This window comes from Saimiri boliviensis, chromosome 3, assembly GCF_048565385.1.
Source record: "Saimiri boliviensis isolate mSaiBol1 chromosome 3, mSaiBol1.pri, whole genome shotgun sequence".
In the NCBI taxonomy this organism is placed as follows: domain Eukaryota; kingdom Metazoa; phylum Chordata; class Mammalia; order Primates; family Cebidae; genus Saimiri; species Saimiri boliviensis.
In genome coordinates this window covers 165,302,458-165,324,756 of record NC_133451.1, presented here as the reverse complement: position 1 = coordinate 165,324,756, position 22,299 = coordinate 165,302,458, and the positions used below count along the sequence as shown (strand labels likewise).

Here is a 22,299-nt window from a genome sequence, read left to right as displayed (position 1 = left end):
AAGAATAATTTAGACTAGATTTTGGGAATATGTTTATGGTTGTTATATTGTAAGTTACTAAAAGGAGAGTCTAGAATAAAAAAAAATTTAAAGCGTAAAGTAGTATTTGTTGAAAGGTGTTGAAAGATGAAATACTGTCTGAATGTAGGATAGTGAAACAGCTAGTTTTTGAATTCCTCTTCTAGTTTAAGGATTTATGATTTCATGGTGGTGTTTATTCTTCTCTACAGACTAACTTTTCCTGTGACTTACTATGCTTTAGGACTCTTCTGTGCAATAATAAACTTTTTTTTTTTTTTTTTTTTTCCTGGGATGGAGTCTTACTCTGTTGCCCAGACTGGAGTGCAGTGGCATGCTCTGAGCTCACTGCAAACCTCCACCTTTCAGGTTCAAGCGATTCTCCTGCCTCAGCCTCCTGAGTAGGTAGGATTACAGGCATGTGCCATCACACCTGGCTAATTTTTTTCTGTATTTTTAGTTGGGGTTTTGCCATGCTGGCCAGACTTTTTAAGCTGATTCACATTTATTTGTGAATTACTATCTTAGCCATAGAAAGAGTAATCATTTATTTGGCTCTTAGGTACTAAAATCAAAATGTAAAATTGGTTTGTGTTTAGTTTAGTTTTAAGTGATCAGTCCAAAAAAAAAAAAAGTGAAGATAATTAAATATTGCTCATGAAATTAAAAATGTAATGGCTTATCTTTTTCAGTAGTCCTCCAAAATATGTTTATAATCATCTCTCAGACATTTGAATAAAATATCTAGTATTTATTAAATATTTACCACATGCCGGGTAAAGTACAAGTAATTTGATGTATACTTCCTGTTTAATTATCACAGTTATCCTCAGACCTTAGACTTTATTATCCCCATATTACGGAAGAGGAAAAAGTTTAGAGAGTTGAAGTAAATTAACCAAAGTCACATAGTAAGTAGTGCGTCTGAGATTTGAACCCAAGACGATTTTTTTAACCAAGTTCTAAATTTTATAAGATATTTAATAAATAAAAAAAGTATGAAGTTAAAAAGAATTAGAATGTAAAATTATGAATATGTTAGGATCTCAGTTAAAGCATACACACACAGGCATGCATGTGTGTTTGCATTTGGAAAGGCTAGAAGGTCGTACACCAAAATAGTAACAATGATTACTTTTAGCTATGGGGATAGAGATAATTCTTATATCCTCCTTTATAATTTCTTGTAAGCTATGCTTCTTATATCTGGTATTCTCATAATCAACAAGGTGGGAATTGCTATTTTTATATTCTAAAAACTTGACATCTTACACATAGGCAATTTTCAAATTTGTCTTTGCTACCTTATTTGAGAATTGTAAAGCTATTTTTTAGTAGTTTTTGTAAAGTCAAATATTTTATATATTTAGGCAGAGATGATCTCTTTTAGGATGATTTTCTTATTTCTCTTTCCACATTAAAGATTTTTTGGAGATTATCACACTCATCTTTGTGCCCCTACAGTCTCTAGGACAAATCCAGCACATAGAAGACATTTCTGAAAATTGATTGAATTTATTTCAGTTGTAACTTTTAACCACAGTACAATAGCTGGAAAGAATAAATGAATTACAGTTGTAATAATAAAGGAAACTTCGGTTAAGAAAAATCCCTAGATTTGTAAACTTTTCTGTAACTTTGTCACCTAGTTATACTAGATGAATGGGTGGTTCCTGACAACACTGGGACCCATCAAGGCTTTTGTTTTGTTTTGTTTTGTTTTTTTTGGCTGAACCTCTTAACTCCCCATCTGCATCATGCTTTTCTTTTTTTCTTGACCACAGCTTCTAGGATCTTAGTCTGCTTTCTTGTCTTCATGCCTTTATACACAGACACGCGCACACACGCACACACACACACACACACACACGTGTATGTATGTCATGTGATAAAAGTAATGCACTTTCACTGTAGAAAATTTTCATAGTACCAAAAATTATTAATAGTATAGGAATTGCTTATATTCCTACCACTTTAAAATAACAATTTTTAATATTTTGGTATAATCCCTTTTAGTATTTCAAAAATGTGTATGTGTGTTGTGTGTGTGTGTGTGTGTGTGTGTGTGTGTGTGTGTGTTTGTCTTTTTTTTTTTTTTTTTGAGACGGCGTTTCACTATTGGCATCCAGGCTGGAGTTCAGTGCTGGCGTGGCGTGATCTTGGCTCACTGCAACATTTGACTACCAGATTCCAGTGATTCTCCTGCTTCAGCTCTTGAGTAGCTGGGATTACAGGCTGCCACGACCGTGCCCAGCTAATTTTTGTGTTTTTCACCATGTTGGCCAAACTGGTCTTGAACTTCTGACCTGTGTGTATGTGTTTTAATTGGCATTATAATGCTTTACAAGCTTTATATTCTGCTTTTTTTATTACATAAATTTTCAGAAAATTTAAAATATTTTCTGAAATCTGTTTAATTTCTAGATGATTATCCATTCTTTGGGTATTCTATAATTCATTTAATAGTTGTTTGACACTTAGCATTGAGGTTGTTCCTAGGTTCTTTGCTGTCATACAGTGTGTTGTGCCATGAATCCTTGAAGAAAAAATCTTTTTGTATTTCCTGAACTGTTTTGGGAGGATAGTCTAGGAAGTAATATTATTAGGTAAAAGTGTATGAACTTCTAAAATATGTTGCCAAGTACATTTAATAAACATTTTGATTTTTTTTTCTTTACCAGTGTGTGACAATGTTGTCTCTTTGTATATCACTGGCCTTGAGAAGTTCATATTTTACTCTTTGCTAATTTTATAAGCTGAAAACAGCTTTTTTTGCTGCTTTTAATTTGGGTGTTTTGGCTTTAATTAGTAGAGTTGAGCTTTTTTCCCCAGCAGTTTGATTTTGCATTTTTTTTGGTATCCATTCCCTCTTATATTCCATACTTGTAACAGTACCTTTTCCAAGCTAGTTATTTCAACTTTTTTTTTAAAAAAAGTAACTTTAATGATTTTTTAAATGGACTCTTTTCTCTTTGAGCTCTTTAACCTTCTTTTCCCTTTCTTTAAAAGCCTTTTATTCTTACCTATGAGGAAGATAATAGGATGTATCTAATTACATGATAAACAGTCTTCACCAAGAAGCCAGAATCTTACCACTCTTGCCATCTGAGACATAAATAGAACTTCAGTTACTCTGTTTTACTTTCCATTAAGTGTACTTAATGCTCTTCTTAACCTCCTCTACTCCTTTAATGATAGCCCTTCTGCCAACACATGGATCTTCATAGACTATAAGCATCACTTGATTGATGGTTTTCATTTACATTTCAGAGAACTTCCATAACAGGTAAAAGCTCTCTTGGTGTGTGTCTCACAGAGAGATTATCCCACTAGGAAATGTTCCTCTTTGGGCATTTTCTTATATTTCTTCCTGTCTTCAAAATAATTCAGATCATTTAATTTATTTTAATCTTTGCTATTAAATGCCGGTAGCACGAAGTCTTGATATAGACAACCATCTTAAACAATCCAGGAGAGAGGAATAATAATGAAATGTCTACAGAATATGTATTTATTCTGGCAACTCGCATTGGAGATTCCTAAATTGAGAGAGGGAACTTCCTCCACCAGTAGGTAATGAAATGCAAAAGTGAAGATGATTATCTTTTACCTATAATATTTAGTTCTAACTCTTTCTTTGCCACTGTCTCTAGGAGAGTTGGCATGTAGAAATATCTTGAGAGTTGCACATTTTAATACATTATTTACCTTTTCCACACAGGTCTTGATAGTCATATAAATTCAGTTTTACATGTGGAAAGTGTTGGGTCATTGGGAAAGATTGAGGGCTTATGTAGCTCGCACTTGTGCCCTTAAGGAGCAGTTCTCTTCAAGTACAAGTGCATTACATTTAGACTAGATAAGAAACATTGGGAAAGATAGTGAAATTGTTTCATGTGAAACTGTTAAACTTATAGACCAAGTTCTAAATCTTCTGATGTGGTTTGAAATTTGATACCATGTCTCTTGCTCAGAGGTGTCCAATCTTTTGGCTTCTCTTGTCCACGTTGGAAGAATTATTGTCTTTGGCCACATATAAAATATGCTAACATGAGCGCCGAGCAAGATGGCAGGCCCTGAGCCAATAGGGTATGATTTCTATTTGATTACCTACCACCAGCTACCCAATAGTGTACAGCCTTCTTGCTTCTGGTCGACTTGAACAGATGCCGAGTCATAGATCTAATTACTCTCATTCGCCAGAGCTTTGGCTTTAGTACTGGGGCCTTTACCTGGAGCGGGGACTCCTGTCCCCACTGTGAGTGCACACCTGGTGAGAGACAACGACTGCCTCAGAGTGAAATTAGAAGAGAGAGGAGTTGTTGGGAATTCTGTAGTTATCGGTAATGGTGACAGCTCATTTACCACTTAAAAAAGCAAAGAAACAGGCATTTAAGTTAGAGGAGGATGAAGAAACTGAACCAGATTACAAATATTGAAAGAAGCATTGGAAGAGGAAAGAGAACAAAAACGACAATGAGAAAGTCTTGGATCTGGAACCAAAAGCTGTCACAGATCAGACTATCAGGGAAAAAAAAAAGAGAGAAAAAAAGCAAAGTAACCTGTGACACAGTGGGTGATGATAATGAAGAGACCCCCCCCCCAAAAAAAATCACCAAAGAAAAAGGAGAAATATGAATATAAAAAAAAAAAGGCCAGGAATCCCAAGTCCCCTGAAGTACAGGCAGTAAAAGACTGGGCCAATCAGAGATGTAGTTCTCCAAAAGGCTCTGCTAAAAACAGCGTTGTTAAAGCCAGAAGGAAAGGTGGTGTGAGCATTTGGTCAAAGGAGAGTCCCTAGTTCGTCCTTGGAGTCTGAGTCTTATCATGAATCAATAGTGATGGTCCCAGCAAAGTCACTTTAGAGGCCAGAAATTCCTCAGAGAAATGACCAACTGAGTTATCAAAAGAAGGACCCTCTACCAAAAATACAACTGCAGACAAACTGGCTACAAAACCTGGCTTTAGCCTTACTCCCAGCAGAGGGAAGACCTCTGGAACATCCTCTTCTAGTTCAGATTCTGATTCAGAGTCAGATGACCAGGGCTTGATGTCATCAAGCTCCCCGGAGTGTGCTGCGGGTTTCTTAAAAGACAGGAGGCCTTTTTGCAGGAAGAGGTTGTCCAGGTCCAGGGCTGTCATCACAGACTGCAGGTGCTGCTGGATGGAAGCGTTCTGGCTCAAAAGGTGGTAGACAGGCTCCTGGTCCTTTTCCCAATGTGTCTGTCCCCACTAGTTTAGGAAGAGGATAGGGTAGAGGAGAAAACGTTTCTTCTTGGAAGGAAGCTAAGGGATGGAGCATGTCGGGGAGAGGTCAAGGACGAGGGCGTCCTGTCTCTTGTGTTGTAAATAGAAGCACTGACAACCAGAGGCAACAGCAATTAAATGAAGTGGTAAAAGATTTATCTACTGTTATCCAGAATCCAGTAGAGATGCACAAGAAGATGGTCTGTTACCACTGTTTGCAGCTGCCCCTAATGTTGGAGAAAAGATTACATTTAAGCTTTTGGAACTAACATCCAGTTACTCTTCTGATTTCTCTGACTACAAGGAAGCAAAACTATTAAGCCACAATCCAGAGACCCAGCAAGTAGATATAGAAATCCTTTCATCCTTACCTGCCTTGAGAGAACCTGGGAAATTTGATTTGGTATCACAATGAAAGTGGAACTAAGGTAGTGGAATACTCTGTGATGCAGGAGGAGCAAGATCACTGTATTTTGGAGAGAGCTGATTGATCCAAGATTGATTATTGAATCTCCAAGTAACACGTCAAGCACACAACCTGTCTGAATATGACCTCTCCACCTTATAGTTTATGAATGTCTTGTTTGTGAAAGTGACTGTAACCTCAACGTTTTATTACGAGAGGATTTGAAACTTGCAGGGATTTTTTGTTATTTTCATTTTACTGTAGAGGAAACAGTCTACCTCATCATTTAAAATGACATGGGTGTTGGTTTTGTAGACCTTTGTTTTTTTTGTCAGGTTTAATTTCAGTTAACAAAGTGTAAAATATGACATTCCCTGCAGATGTTGTTGTATACCAATATGTATGGTTTCTTCTCTTTTTAAAATGTTTTTGACCATGAAGTAGCAGTCGTCAGTAGTTTATAATACCAAGAATGTGCTGCATATCTTGTCTTATTAAGTTTTAAGTAACATTTAAAATACTAAAGCATGTTACTTGATCTAATTTTTTAGCATTTGAGTTGTTCCATTAAATGGAACATCTTGTAAATTTCAAGTATTTTATACTTGCACTTGTTAAGAGTTAAAAGGTAGTTGGATTTGTTGCAGACAATGAATTAAGGAATCCTTTCACGTTTTTCCCAGCTTTATTTTGTTTTATTTTATTTTTGAGATGGAGTCTTGCTTGGTCACCCAGGCTGAAGTGCAGTGGCGTGATCTCGGCTCACTGCAATCTCTGCCTCATGAGTTCAAGCTATTCTTTTGCCTCAGCCTCCCAAGTAGCTGGGACTACAGGTGTGCGCCCCCACACCCAGCTAATTTTTTAAATATTTTTAGTAGAGACAGGGTTTCACTACGTTGGCCAGGATGGTCTCAATCTCCTGACCTCGTGATCCTCCTGCCTTGGCCTCCCAGAGTGCTGGGATTACAGGTGTGAGCCACTGCATCCAGACACAAATTTAAAATTAAGGATTCTCAAGGCCCTTTTTAGAGCAGTGAAAATAAGACAGTAACAATAAGGAGTGTGTGTGTCTGTCCGTCTGTCTGGAGGAGAATTGGTGTTCCACTTGGGGAGTTAGCTGTGAGCTTCAGACCAGGAAATGTGTCATCTTGCCGAGCACCTGGCTGAGTATGTTGGAGTGAGGATCTTGAAAAGAAACTTCCTTTTCTGTTATTCGCTACAAAGCTAAAATGGCCAAATACATGCTGTGAAAATTGGTTTCTTTTAACAAAATATCATATCCCTCCTTCAGCTGTACACATATTTAAATTATATTGAACTGAAAAAAATACACCAACTTGAACGATAGCTGCTGAGCTAAAAAATGCAAAAAAACTCAGTGTTTTAACAAACTTTATGAATTTGTGTTGGGCTGCAGGTTGGACAGGCTTGGTCTAGCTTAAGTTTTATGGATTACTTGTACAATACAATTGAATTGATTTCAATAGTATTTTGAAGAGTGTGAAACTGGTTTTTAAAGTTTGTACTGTACTTATGTTTTTTTTTTTTTTGAGACCGAGTTTCACTCTTGTTACCCAGGCTGGAGTGCAATGGCGCGATCTCGGCTCACCGCAACCTCCGCCTCCTGAGTTCAGGCAATTCTCCTGCCTCAGCCTCCTGAGTAGCTGGGATTACAGGCACGCGCCACCATGCCCAGCTAATTTTTTGTATTTTTAGTAGAGACGGGGTTTCACCATGTTGACCAGGATGGTCTCGATCTCTCGACCTCGTGATCCACCCGCCTCGGCCTCCCAAAGTGCTGGGATTACAAGCTTGAGCCACCGCGCCCGGCCTTGTACTGTACTTATGTTATAAAGCAATATGAGGTATGTACTTTATATGTGAGAACTTACGTGCTCTAAGAAATACTTTTATTAAGAAGGAGTTATGCTTGTGATGGAGTATTCGTTACAACATGGGGTCTGTATGTACTTGCAAAGAAATTAAGGATAGAGAATGCATCACTCAGTCTCCAGATAATCTTTCCATTCATATGGATTAATTCATCATCACATAGTTCGTATTTGTCTGCTGCAAATCCCATTGCTACCTTATGTATTATGTTCCTTCGTTCCCAAACATGTTCCTTTCTTTCTGTTCATGTAACTTCTAATTACTCATTTTTCCAAGTCTGAATCCTGAATATTACCTTGATTCCATTTTCTTTTTCACCACCCCTCTCTAAATGTAGTTTTAACTTTTTCCTGTTTCCTTTTTTTTTTTTTGAGGCGGAGTTTCACTCTTGTTACCCAGGCTGGAGTGCAATGGTGCGATCTCGACTCACTGCAACCTCCGCCTCCTGGGTTCAGGCAATTCTCCTGCCTCAGCCTCCTGAGCAGCTGGGATTACAGGCACGCGCCACCATGCCCAGCTAATTTTTTTTAGTATTTTTAGTAGAGACGAGGTTTCACCATGTTGACCAGGATGGTCTCGATCTCTTGACCTTGTGATCCACTCGCCTCGGCCTCCCAAAGTGCTGGGATTACAGGCTTGAGCCACCGCGCCTGGCCCCTGTTTCTTATTCTACTCTCAGAACCCACAACTTTCCAGTGAATTTTCGTTATCTGCATGTTTACTCTAGTTCAAGCTTTTTTCTTCTTCTGATATTTATGTCATTAATTGATCTCTCTAATGAATCTTGTCAGAGGAGTCCTCCAGAAGGACATATCAGACCATATTGCCTTCTAAATTAAAAAACCTTCAAAGACTTCCAAGTATGTGCAAAGAGTTATCTTGAATTCCTTCATCTGGTCTTCAGGGCACTATGCCATATGACTTCAACTTTTCTTTATTTCCTTTCCTTCAATATTTTTTCTCTTATCCTTTTTATATTTCTTACCCTTTGAGCCTTCTGTCATTTTTTTGGCCTGTACCTAGCCATTTCCCTGTTCTTGCATTTCCAAATCTCATCTATCCTTTTATTTTTGAGATGCAGTCTCGCACTGTCACCCAGACTGTAGCACAGTGGCCCGATCTCAGCTCACTGTAATCTCCGCCTCATGAGTTCAAGCAATTCTCCTGCCTCAGCTTCAGGGTTGGCGTTCAGGTTTGTCTTCCAGCTAGAAGTAATCTTTTCTTCTTGGGAACTCCCAAAGGTCTTTTTTGTTTGTTATTGTACTTACTATCCTTTCTGTTGTCCTGTGGTTGTTCATGATTATTGGTAGTTACAGTTGTTAAGTTCTTCAATGTGTGGATTCCTGTCTCATTCTTCTATTTCTTGTGTATGTTTTCTGGTATGCATATATTCTTAAGACATGTTATGTAAAGAGCTCTCTTGTTCTGGGGGTATTTCTTAGTTGAGAAAAATATTTACTTGGAGATACTTTATTTATATGCCAAAGATAAAAGTGATTGTGTTCCATAAATATCTACAAAAATATACTTGGAAGTAGTTTTGCTAAAAAAGAAGTGTAAGAAATTAGATATATAGATGAGACCTTGGATGGCTGACTCAAACCACTTTCAGACAGATGAAACGTAACTTCTTAAGTCTTTCTAGAAGGTTAGACTTAATGATATGTTCAGTTGTGTGTAAATAGTTATTTATACAAGACTTACAAACAGAATTTTTTTTAGTATTTTTACAATATTCAGTTAACATTTTATGTACTCCTAATTTACTTCTGGATATTCTTGGAATTTTTAAAAGGATTTTCCTGATTCTTAAATGGTTCTATTCTTTTTTGCACGTTTTCTGTTAATGATATGCTTTATTTATTTATTTTTTTTAGTTCTCTGTTTGTCCTGGCAAAACTTACATTTGGAAAATATCCTATTTTTCAGGTATCCTGGTCAGATATAGGAGGACTGGAAAATATCAAACTGAAGTTGAAACAGGCTGTGGAATGGCCCTTAAAACATCCAGAGTCTTTCATTCGAATGGGTATTGAGCCACCTAAAGGAGTTCTTCTGTATGGGCCACCTGGGTGTTCTAAAACAATGATAGCAAAGGCTTTGGCCAATGAGAGTGGACTGAATTTTCTAGCTATAAAGGTAGGATGTTAAATTTTTTAACGGCAACTCTTTCTTTTGGCCTCCGCCGACTCCCGTCCTCTGACTTCTGTCTTTAGGAGAACGAATAAAGGCATCTTAAGGAGCAGTGATACTTTTTAAAAATTTGTTGTTGATGGCAATATAATATAGGGAGATGAGAGAGAAGAAATAAATTATTTAGTGCATGTAATCAGCAAATTATGGTGGACCTTCTGAAGACTGCTTTATTTAATTGCTTGATCCTGATATTTCTTATATCCATGTGTAGAAGAAAACCATCTTTTTTTTTGTTTCTGCATTTTTAATTATAGACTTTTGCTTAATCAGGACTTAAAAGATAAATGTGATAGTGAATTCAATATTTATATACCTAGAACTTTCAAATGAATAAGACACTTGTTATGGTACACAAAATTCTTTTAAAATACTTTTCCAGTCAGAAAGTATATGTGCACTGTTTTTATTCTGAACCACATACACACATTTTATTTGTTCATTGCTCTGCCCCCATTAACTGGGATAGATAATCTTTCTTGATATGTACTTGTACATTTACTTTAGGTCCAGATATTTTATGTAACATTATGATATATCCAGGCACTTAATCCATAAAATCTTAAATCCATTTCTGTGGACTAGATCACAAGAGTATGTACCTAAATAGATTAACTATCACTTCATTTCAGAAAAGGTACATTTCAGAAAAGGTACATCATCAATTTTGGTATTATCAGGGAATTTTTTTGCATAACAGTGCATTTTCTATCTTAGAACATTGAAATCATTGGTAGTTTGCAAGCATAAAACTTACTTCAGAGTAATTGGTCAACTTCTGGCCTTCAGGTTTATAGGGAATGATACTTAGGTGTGATTAAGCTGTTTGTTCTTTAAGAGTCAGTATCTTCAACATACTTTCTATTATCTTCTAGAAGATATTGGAGCGTAGAGATGGGGAAGGAGACCATTTACAACATGATCACAACTACCTTTTTAAAGGTTGCGGGTTTATTTGTTAGTGTTTTTGAGACACGATCTCACTCTGTGGCTCAAGCTGAAGTGTAGTCGCATGATTATAGCTCACTGTAACCTCAAATTCTTGGGCTCAAGTTATCCTCCTGCCTCAGCCTCCTGAGCAGCTAGGATTATAGGTGGTGTGTGCCGTCACACCAGCTAACTTATTAACATTTTTGTAGAGACAGGGTCTCACTTTGTTGCTCAGGCTAGTCTCAAACTCCTGGCCTCAAGCAGCCCTCCCACCTTAGCATTCCAAAGTGCTGGGATTGTAGGAGTAAGCTACTGCACACAGCCAAGGTTGCAGTTTTAAGGGTTGAGGTAATGAGTGATTTTGAAATTTTCTAGGACATCTTGATTTCTCCTTGGTCCTTTCCTTTTATCTTGTCGTAATGGGGATGGCTGTTTACTGGCATTTTCTAGTCTTTTTACTGTCATCTCCATTTTTCTGGTTTTACCTTGTATATTCTACAGTTGTATAGTCATAGTATGAGAAATGTTCTTGTCTACTGGAAGTCTAAAACTTATTTGAGAATGTGTGAGCTGAGTTCTTATCAAATAAGTTTTAGGCTTGACTCTCAAGAGCACACTTATTTTCTTACAAACTAATATCTTACTTTTTTTGTGATCCATGGTAACGATTCAGATACTACTAAGATTGCTCTCTGGACTATCCTAGAATTACTTAGAAATATATTTATTATCTTTTTTGAAAATAACCATTTCATAACTTTAGACAATTTCACTTTTAGTCTTTTATTCACTATGAGGAAATTGTAAATGATTCTTTAAAAGGTTTAAATTGTATACTGTTCATATAAAATAACCAGAGATTGATTTATTTAAGCTTTTTCATTACCTTTTATGTCAGAGACAGAAAAGCTACATGATCTTAACAAATTACCTTGATCAATTGAGTTCGTAACTCGGAAATTACGTGTTCTAGTTACTAATTTTTATTTAGTGTGGATTTTTATTCAGTTTAGAATTTAGTGTAGTTCAACAATAATGTTCAGTTTTTGAATCTGTGTGGAGGAGATACTTAATGAATGATGGGTTTTTAATTTTCAGATTGAATATCCCTTATCGAAATGTTTTGGATCTGAAGTGTTTAGATTTTGCCTTTTTTTGCATTTTGAAATATTTGCATTATACTTCCCAGTTGAGCATCCCTAATCTGAAAATTTGAAATCTAAAATGGTGAAGTGAGCGTTTTCTTTGAATCAAAACGTTTTGAATTTTGGAGCATTTTGGATTGTTAGATTTAGGGATACTCAGTATATGCTATTATTTCAACTTTCCTGTATGTTTAAATTTTTTTTAAATACAAAGTTGGGAACATGAAAGTGATTTGCCTTCTGCTAGCATTTTCATTGGTCCTTTTATTTTCCTCTATTCAGTGTTTGTGAGGAAAGTTTTAAAGTAGCAATACTGTACAGCTTATGGATGAGAAAATGAAGCCAAAGAAGTTGGGAATTCATATTCTATTCTCTTTTTATTGAAACAGAGTCTTGCTCTGTTACCCGTGCTGGAGTGTAGTGGCAAGATCTTGGCTCACTGCAATCCGCATCTCCCGGGTTCAAGTGATTCTCATGCCTCACCCTCCCAAGTAGTTGGGATTAGAGACACGCACCACTACACCCGACTAATTTTTTTGTATTTTTAGTAGTGACAGAGTTTCACCATGTTGCCCAGGCTGGTCTCGAACTCCTGAGCTCAGGCAGTTGCCCACCTTGCCTTCCTAAAGTGCTGGGATTACAGGCATGAGTCACCATGCCCAGCCCTATTCTCTTTAATTTTAACTCCCTGTGCAAAAAAGAAATTGGCAACATTTGTTCAACCTACATGTTTGGTTTCAACCTGCATGTTTGTTTCCTACAGGATATAAATGTTACAATTGAGTTTGAGATTTTGAAAGAGCAAGTCTTACACATTTTGAAAGTGATCAGAAAAAAAATAGAGATAATACTAGAATTCTCTAGCCAGTTAGGAAACCCAGGGGTTTTAGATATTTTGAAAGGAAAAACTCCTTATCACTTTTCACATTGGTAATTACTTTTAATCTGCAAGATATTTTGATAGGTTTAAATTTCTTTCTCTAAGTTTATGAAAGAACTTTTTAGCTTCCCTTATGCATCTTTTCTCAACAGGGATTTAAAGATATGTACTGTACTCAGGGTAGAGATTTCATCTTGGCTTGTGTGGGCTCTTATTACCCTGTGGCGTATATATGTGTTTTTGTGTAGACTGATATTTGACATATTGCGTAAGTTTAGTTTGTTATCTGGGTCAATTACATACTTTCCAGTTGAAATTTCCTCTCTGCTTCTGTCTTGCTTTTGTCTGGAGTGCTAGAATAGATGAATTGCCTTGGGATAGCTGCATTGCTTTAGCATATGAAGAACTGTCACTGATTCTGGAAGAAGGGTGGTTGGGCCTCTTACAGGGATTTTCGGCAAATCCTTTATTAATTATTAATTACACTGGTGAATAAAGGAATGTAATGAGCTTAGTATATCATTGACTTTTTGGGAAATTTTCTTCTCTATGCTTGTCTCAGAGAGGAATTGTATAAAATAGACTTCCAGAAAAACCTGTGGTTTATTCAAAGTAGTCCGCAATTCAAATTAAATTAGGTGGTCCCCAATTTAAGATGGATTTACTTAACAAGTTTTTGACTTTGTGATGGTGTGAAAGTGATATGTACTCTGTGGAAATCACACTTCGAACTTTAATCTTTTACTGAGCTAGTGATATGCAGTACAGTATTCCCTTGTGATGCTGGGCAGTGACAGTGAGCCACAGCTCTCGGTCAGCCACGTGATCATGAGCATACACAGCCAACACTCTACAGTGTACTGTGATACCAGATGATTTTGATCAGCTGTAGGCCAGTGTAAGCATTCTGAGTATGTGTAAGGTGAGCTAAGCTAAAATATGATGTTCAGTAGGTTAGGTGTATTAAATGCTTTTCGACTTAGTATATTTTCAATTTATGATGAGTTTATCAGGACATAACCCCACTGTAAATTGAGGAGCATCTGTAATTACTGTTTGTTATTTAACTAGATATATTAATATTCTCTTATCAAAGGTACAAGATAATCTGAAATTTTAAAATTCCAAATTCATCTTAGGCTTCTGGTTTTAAATTTTGTAGACTATTCTGCAAATCATAAAGCTTTTGTACACATATTGCATGGAAAACTGCATGGCTACCTCTTTTAATTACAGAATGCTTTAAGATTAGAAATAGGGATAATGATTTTAAAAAGGTTAAATGACTTTTCCATGGTCTAAGTGGTGGTGATGGCACTGAAATTTAGTCTCAGAACTTTCTGACTCAAGAGTCTGAGCTCTTAACCACTGTATTATATGCTCTTCCATTTTCCTTTTTTGTTTTTTTAAAAAATAAAACTAGTGTCCAGTGGCTTTTTCATTAATTACACCAAGTTACCAGGGAAGGTAGTTTAAGTAATTTCTGTAGGGTAGCTTCAGAGAAGTGGAAAGATGTTTCTGCTAACTGGTTTGAAAAATAATTTTGTTTCTCTAGGACAAAGAAAACAGAAAAATAACATGGCTTTGGTCTAGGAGTATAAGTTGGTTGAGTTAATAGAAAAGAGCCATCATGGCCAAAGATACAGGAAACCGTTGAATGAAATAGAAGTGCCTGGAAAAAGACTGATGGTGGGATAATGTAGAGCTTAAAATTTACTTACGTAATTTGTGCCCTTGATATTGAGTACGTCACGATGAAAAGAACGCTAAGCTGGGATTCACATAGCTTGGATTTACCTACTAACCTTAGCACTTTTTAGCTTTGCAACCTTAGCCAAGTTCTGTAAGTCTCATTTTTTTTCATCTAGAAAAGTATGGTAACATTTGTACATTTATAAGCTTTGGAGAGCATTAAATTTAAAAAGGAAAATGAAAAAGTTTTAGGGGGCATAACACTCCATCCTTGAGTATGGGCTTCTTTCCAAAGAATTTAATATGGAAAGATGGGAGGGGAAAGAGCTACTGTACAATGGTGAAATCTGACGAGTCGTACCACAGCCAGGTGATCAAGGTTAACATCTTCAGTAATAAGTCATGTTGACAATACAGTTGATGCTTTGAATGACACAGGTTTGAACTTAGTGGGTCCACTTATACACACATTTTTTTTTCAATACGTTGGCCTTCCTTATTGATAGGTTCCACAACCAAACACAGTTTGAAAACACAGTATTCCTGGTATGTGGAAACTCTCAAATAAAGAGGACTAAATATGTTTCCTCAGGTTCCCCAGGCTATGGGTCTTGAGTATGTTTGCATTTTGGTATCCACAGTGGTCCTGGAACCAGTTCCCGGGGATACTGAAGAATGACTACATATTCACTTGGATGGTGTGGCAAGGATAGCACTTTACTTCTGTTTTCCTTCTGAGTGCTCATAACCCCTGTCCAACCATGAGAAAAACTTTAGGCAAACCCAAGTTAAAAGACATTCTGTAAAATCACTGACTCGTACTCCTCAAAACTCTCAAGGTTATCAAAAACAAGGAAAGTTTGAGAAATTGTACAACAAGACAGTACCCAAGGAAACGTGATAGCTAAATGTAATGTTACAATATCCTGGATAGGATGCTGGAAAGAAAAAAGAAAACATTAGGGAAAAACTAAGGAAATCTAAATAACTATGGGCTTTGCTTTAGTAAGAATATATCAATTTGAGTTCATTGATTGTAACAAATATACCATGCTAATATGAGATAGTAATAATAAGGGAAACTGTACAGGGGTGGGTGAGTACATGGGAGCTGTTTGTACTATCTGCTCAATTCTTCTGTAAATCTTAAATTTTGCTAAAAAATGAAATATCTTTAAATAAATTTTGAGGTCAGTATCGTAGATCTCAGCATATTGTGGATGAAGTAATTGAAGTTAAAAAGGTTAACTCCGAGTTCTGTACTGCAGTGAACAGGATGTGTGGAGTATAGCAAAGAAGAATCATGAAGAAGATTGTGAATTTCATGAGTGAGGGCTTTGGTGACCTCTCCTATTCATAATCCCCCTGCCCATAATGATAGTGGAAAGTTACTGGGAAAAACCCTGAGAGTAACTTGGCTAGGGAACCTGGGTTTGGGGCTGCCCAGAACTTGCCTGTTTCACTGCACTTCTCAGTTGAAACCTATAAAGGTGTGTGTTAGTTCTGGCCCCAAACCCAGACCCCAACACCATAAAGAACTCTTTCTCTTAGTGTTTTGGTTATTTTTTCTTTCACCTTGGGTGCAGCTTCCAATTTAGTCTCTCCAGGAACTATGTCATTTCATGCCTTTTGTGGATCCTAATTCTTTATCTCCTTCTATGTGTTTATTGCTATTCGGGCTTATCTAGAGTCTGAAACCTTTTGAGTATCTATTTAATTTCCTTTAGAGTTTTGTTCTGTTTTAACTTAAAAAATTCCCTTCACTTCACCAGTGTCATATTATGTGCTTTATTTACTAAAATTGGCAGTTATTAATGTCAGTATTAAACAGACATATACTTAGTTTTATCCCTGTTTGAATGACTATTAGGAAATAATTAATAACAACCTGTAATTCTTGGGACAAGTGGGATAGTTATTGAGCCATTGTCAGTTTTACAAGGTTATGAAGAAGTTAGATCAAATTTACTTAAATTTGTCATTATTTGCACAGTATACTATGTTAAAGTTGTAGCATCATATGTTGACTACATACATGTTAATTTTTTTGGAGTTGGGCTTTTATCAGTTGATAAAGATGATATATAAAAAAAGATGTGAAAGGCTGGGCGCAGTGGCTCATGCCAGTAATCCCAGCACTTTGGGAGGCCGAGGCGGGCAGATCACTTGAGGTCGCGAGTTCAAGACCAGCCTGACCAACATGGCGAAATCCTATCTCTACTAAAAATACAAAAAATTAGCCAGGCATGGTAGCACATGCCTGTAATTCCAGCTACTCAGGAGGCTGAGACAGGAGAATCGCTTGAATCTGGGAGGTGGACGTTGCAGTGAGCTGAGGTCATGCCATTGCACTCCAGCCTGGGCAACAAGAGTGAAACTCTACCTCAAAAAAAAAAAAAAAAAAAAAGTGAAAATATTTTATAAATAACATTTAAATAAAAGCAGAAAATGACAATAAGAAGTATCACAAAACCTTTAGCATTTGGAATCTAAGAAGACCTAGAGATAATTTAGAAAGAGGAGAATAATTTTAGACTTATAACAAGTTTAAAAGTAAGCAAATTTTATTGTTGGATTTAATTTTTTATTTATGGACAAATTAGCCGGTAGAGAGAGACTAGGCTTTTTTCCCCCCATCTTTTAATTTCTTTTTGAATGAAATTTAGAGATGAAATAAATATTATAATGTCATGTCTTTAATGCTTTTAAAAAATGTTACAATTGGAATAACAAAAATATGTAAAGCACCTTCTGCGTGTCAGGCACTGTGCATGGTAAGCCAAGTTACATTAGATGGGCACCTCATTATGTATCAACTCATAATTTGTGGGAGAGATACTTGACTCAACAGCTAATATAAGGAAACAGGTAACAAATAGAATTTGCAGCTTTTGCTTATTGATTGTTATGTGAGAAATGAGAAAGAAAAGAAGTCAAAGGTGATCAAAAATTTTACTCTCAATGACTGGCAGATGGAAATATCCTATTTCTAGCAAGAAGAGGAGAAACAGGTTGGAGGTAAGAGAGAAAATACCTATGTTGAGTTTGAAATTCCTTCGGGACAAAATGTTAAATATGGCCTAAAAGTAGTTGTATATATGGATTTGTAGCTCAAGAGGATGATCATTTTGAGAGATGAAAACATGGAAATGGAGATGAAAATGTGGAAATTAGGGACCAGTGTTTGAGATTCTGCAGAGAAGTCAGTAAAGGACACTGAGAGTGACATGAGTAGTCAGTAATAACAGAAGGGGATTTCATGGGCATGTAGACACGTGCAAATGCATATTTTACAACTTGCTTAATTATAGCTAGCATTGTCCCTGGAATGTAAGTTGTCATTTTTCTTTTTCCTGAATAGAATAAATGAATTTCGGGAAGGATTGTATTATACTTTTTGAGAGGACCAGCTCAAATTCTTTTCTCTTCCCTGCCAGCCCCTCTTGGATTTTAGGTTTTTACTTGCCCACAGCATTCTTGCCTAGTAATTAAAACCTATTTTCAAACTCTCTGAAGTGCTTTCCCAGAATGGCCTTCTGTATGTGCTGATACTGTACTTTTTATTAATTTTCAAGATCCTTTACTCACATTACATATATGTAATTCTATCTCATGTGAGTTTGGGTTTTTATGAGCATATTCCATGCATTTAACCATAAGTTAACACTTAGGTTAACTTGCCTTCCCCAGACATTTTAGAACTTATAAAAACTTAATTTGAATTGTAATAGCTAAAAGCAGCAGGCAGGTGTCAGACACATTTAAAAAGCCCTTGGGAGGACTGAAAAAAACCCAGGAGTGAGTAAAGGGGCAAAATTGTAAGAACATGAGGTGTAAATATTATACTCAAGTTTGTGACTGATATGGTGTAAAATAATGAAGCACAGTAAAAGATAAATCAGGTTTACTTCTCACTAGATTAATAGAACAGCTGGACAAATATTTTCACATGTGTTTATGATATTTTTGTTATTTTGTAAACTTGGACACTTGAAATATTGGCCACGGAATGTTAAAAATAACGCTATTAAAAATAACCCAATTAATGATCCTTATTAACGTCAGTTTTTCTCGATCACTCTTATCAGTATAGCACTTGCTATCTAGGAGGTAAAAAATGTGGCAAGACTAACATACAGTTTTTGAAAGTAACATAATTCATGAGCGAATATGGGACTCAGAATATATTATGAATAGCTAAACTTTGTAGTTAGATATAAATGGTCGCTTGTTTATAATGGGTATTAATAAAAGTTTCATTTTCAAATTAGCCTGTGCTACCATCTATTAAGAAAGAATTAGACTTCACCTTTACCACTTGATCTGCTCACTAGAAATACATTTGAATTGGAATTGCTGGTACTTTGTAAAATCTTTTGTTTTAAATTCAAAAATTTATTTTTAGCAGCCAGCCTTGTCTAGCCCCAAATTAACTTTCATCTAAAATCTTAAGGGGACATTTCAGTTCTCTTTTAAGGACTTAAAAGAGACATCCTAATTAAAAACAGTACTGGTTTGGAAACCAAAATTCTACATTCTTATCATTTCTGCCATTTAACTTGCTGTAGGACTTCTGGCATATTACTCCTCTTCTTTGTACTTTGCCTTAGTTTTAAGTCAGTAGGTTAGACTAAGTGACTCCTAAAGCCCTTCTGCTAGTAACATTCTATGAGTAGGTCACAGTGCTTGTACTTTAATCTGTTGCTTATCTTTTGTGCCAATGGTGGCCAAATGTTTGGGGCAGTTTCTTTAACTGTCAAGTGTAACAGTTAAAAGACTTGTATCCCACTTCTGCCATTTACTAAGCTGTGTGACTTTGGACAAATTCACCTCTTTGCACTTAACATTTTTTTCTGTAACATTGTAATGAGAGTATACAACTCAGAAGACTGTTGCAAGCAATAAAAGGGATAAGACATAGTAAGCGTATAGAAAGATTCCACAAAATTGGTACATGCTGATTGCTGCTTTCCCATTTTTAAGAAATTGTTGTATATTTGACCTTAAATGGAGCAAAAAGTATGGCATCACAGCTTATGATTCCTTAAGTCTTCTGTTAGTTGTAAAGTGTAATATTTATCTTTGAGACTCAATATAGACTTTTTAACTCTTTGTACCAAAATACAGTGATTTTTGGCAACTTAAACTTCAAGCTTAAAATAACCTCCCTCAGTAATGAAATGGCTCTGACTTCTCATAAAACTCTAGACCAATGCAACATACGAATTCAGCTACTTTGGTTACATTTTGCAGGCCACTCAATCTAGGTAAGATTCATCAGCACATAGTTCTATACAAAGTCAGGTTTTCCAGGGACCCTACAGTCTTTTTATTATCCCTTATTAGTGACACTTGAATTCTTCCCGTGCAGATTGTCTTCACAGTGCTAAATTTTGGGGTTAGTTTCAAATGTCTTAATTTTTTTTCCTGGTTTGTTTTGTTTTGGAGGAAAAAGCATTGTTTTGTTCTTATCCACAGGTCCTGTAGTCCACCTTTTTGCGGCAGTGGAGTGACCCTTCAATTGGTTGAGGCTTTATACCTTATTTTCACATTTTCAAACAAAATATCAAGAATGTTTACCTGTAGGTTGGATATTTATTAATAAACCATATCAATCTTTCTGTTTATACCAAGATATTGACATTGTACTCAGCAGAGAAAAAAAATTATGAAATGCCCATAATCTGGTACTTTCTAACATTGATGCCTAGGTTATCGTCATCGTCTGCAGAGAACAATGACCATTTCTCGGGGTTCTCTAACCTCTTTCCTTCAGTTAAGCCAGATAATTAAAAAGCAGTATATATACATTGAATTATATTGCCTGCTTAAGGAAATATCTTCACTGGATTATTATTTTATGCCATTATCTTTGACTTTTGCAGACAGTTGCTGTAAGAATAACAGCAATAATGTAGAATTGGCATGACGGTAATTGCAATAATAACAGTGACACCAGCCATTTTGTTTCTGATTATTGTCAGGCCACAGTTTGCCTAGGTGGTTGCTCTAAACTGGATAAAATCTGCAGAAAAATTTCTTACTGCACCAACCCCTCAACAAAAACACAGTGTGCTAAATGTCTAAAGCCTGGTTTTTGTGTGGGCCCTGATCCTTGTTTTAGGGTTCACTTTCTTAATTCCTTGTCCACATCCTGTTTGGGTAAAATTTTACCACATGTAAATGAAAAGTACCAGTTCTGTTTATCTGACTTTATATTATATTATGAACAGGCATTTCTTGCTTTGCACTGTAGTACAGGACTGTAAAAATGATCTTGCAAGGTGAAATTATGCAGAATGATCTTAATCAGTTGGAAAAATTTACAAGTGTTACATAACCTTTAAACATTTTGTCAAAACATTAAGAATGCTCATTCTTGGCTATAAATGTTTGAGGCAATGCATTTTGGCTGTATAACAGATCCCTTGCCGGTTTCCCTACCTCTTAACTTATTTATTTGACTGCCCTTTCATTCATACACTGACAGCCTAGTACTCCATTTTATGAGGACACAATTTATTTACTCATTTTTATATTAATGAATTTTTGAGACATTTCCAGCTTTTATTTTTATTGTTGTTATAAACAGTGCTCAGTAATAGTCTCATTCATTTTCTTTTGTATATTGATAAGAGTTTTTCTAGGGTATACATACCTAGAAGGTACTATTGTTATTGGACATGTATGTTTTCATTACTAAATATTTTGAAATTGCTTTTTTGTGTGTGTCATTAATTTTTTTTCTTAATTGTCTCTAAATCAATTTTTAAAATACTTTGAAGATTTTTCACTCCTCAGCAATCATGTCATTGACATTTTTGATGACTTTTGATGTTATAGACAAAAGTGAACTATTTCAAATTCTGTGAGATTAATTTACATCAGATGTCTCAGTCTTTAGATATAATCCAACCTGCATTTTATTTTGGTCCAGCTCCCTAGCTAAGAATGAATTTTTCATTTTAAAGGGATATTAACAAAGAAGAAGAATATGTGATAGAGACTGTATGTGGCATATAGAGTCTAAAATATTTACTGTCTGGCTCTTCACATTTCATCTTTTTAGATCCTACAATATGTGGAAAAATGCTTTCAAGTTTGTTTACCTCAGAGATGGCTGTGTAGTAAATGTTGTGTCCCTGTTACAAAATCTAACCAGTATCTAAAAACAGGCTTGTAAAATTCATTTGGTATTAAGTTGTTGCTTTTTCTTCGAAAGCCTTAAAAGTGTGAAAACATTTTATATCAGCATAACTGATGTTTCATTGTCTTTTTTAAAAGGTAAATCTATTTGGGGGTTGCATTATTTAATAAATTGAGATAATGGAAGTATTAGTGATTAAATTGTAATCATGAAGTCTCTCTGTAATATCTTAAGCTAAACAATAATTTTATTGTGGAAACATGATTGCTTACAGTTTAAGTACCAATGTACAAATGATGGATATACTAATTATAAATTACTCATCCAAAACACTGTGCCAAGCAAATCTTTGTTTACCTTCAGATACATAATTACTTTGTTTATTTGTGTATCCTGTGGTTTGTAGATTTCAGTCAGTGATATAAAGATATTATCTGTCTTAAATGATAGATAATATTTTTAATTGTTATAATTACTCTTTTATGAAAACCCTTTTCATATATCTGTCTCCTAATTAGCCACAAATATTAATTTTTAGACTATGTATAATCTGTTACTCTGAAACAGTTTTTTAAAGAGATTAATCATCTTGGATTAGCAGAAAAAAATCAGGCAGCAAGATATAACTACTTCTGTCATTACTTAAGTATTCCTGTGTTTATGCTATTGGATACCTCATCTTAATTGAATACAATGGATGGCAATGTTGTTGGCAAAGCTGGATTCTGTCAGTCTGAACTTTGAGATG

At 35.7% G+C, this 22,299-nt stretch overlaps 1 protein-coding gene and 1 pseudogene across 4 annotated transcripts in view; both read left to right on the top strand.

The window, feature by feature from the left end:
• AFG2A (AFG2 AAA ATPase homolog A) overlaps positions 1-22,299 on the top strand; it is a 327,555-nt gene that overhangs the window by 80,457 nt on the left and 224,799 nt on the right. For 3 of the 4 annotated variants that reach the window (XM_074396932.1, XM_039479101.2, XM_074396933.1), the window contains exon 11: positions 9,494-9,703. The exons of the other annotated variant lie outside the window; for it this stretch is intronic. In XM_074396932.1, the coding sequence (XP_074253033.1) occupies positions 9,494-9,703 (210 nt within the window). The remainder of the gene's footprint in view (positions 1-9,493; positions 9,704-22,299) is intronic. 4 annotated transcript variants of the gene reach the window in all.
• LOC104652699 (coilin pseudogene) lies at positions 4,120-9,584 on the top strand (annotated as a pseudogene).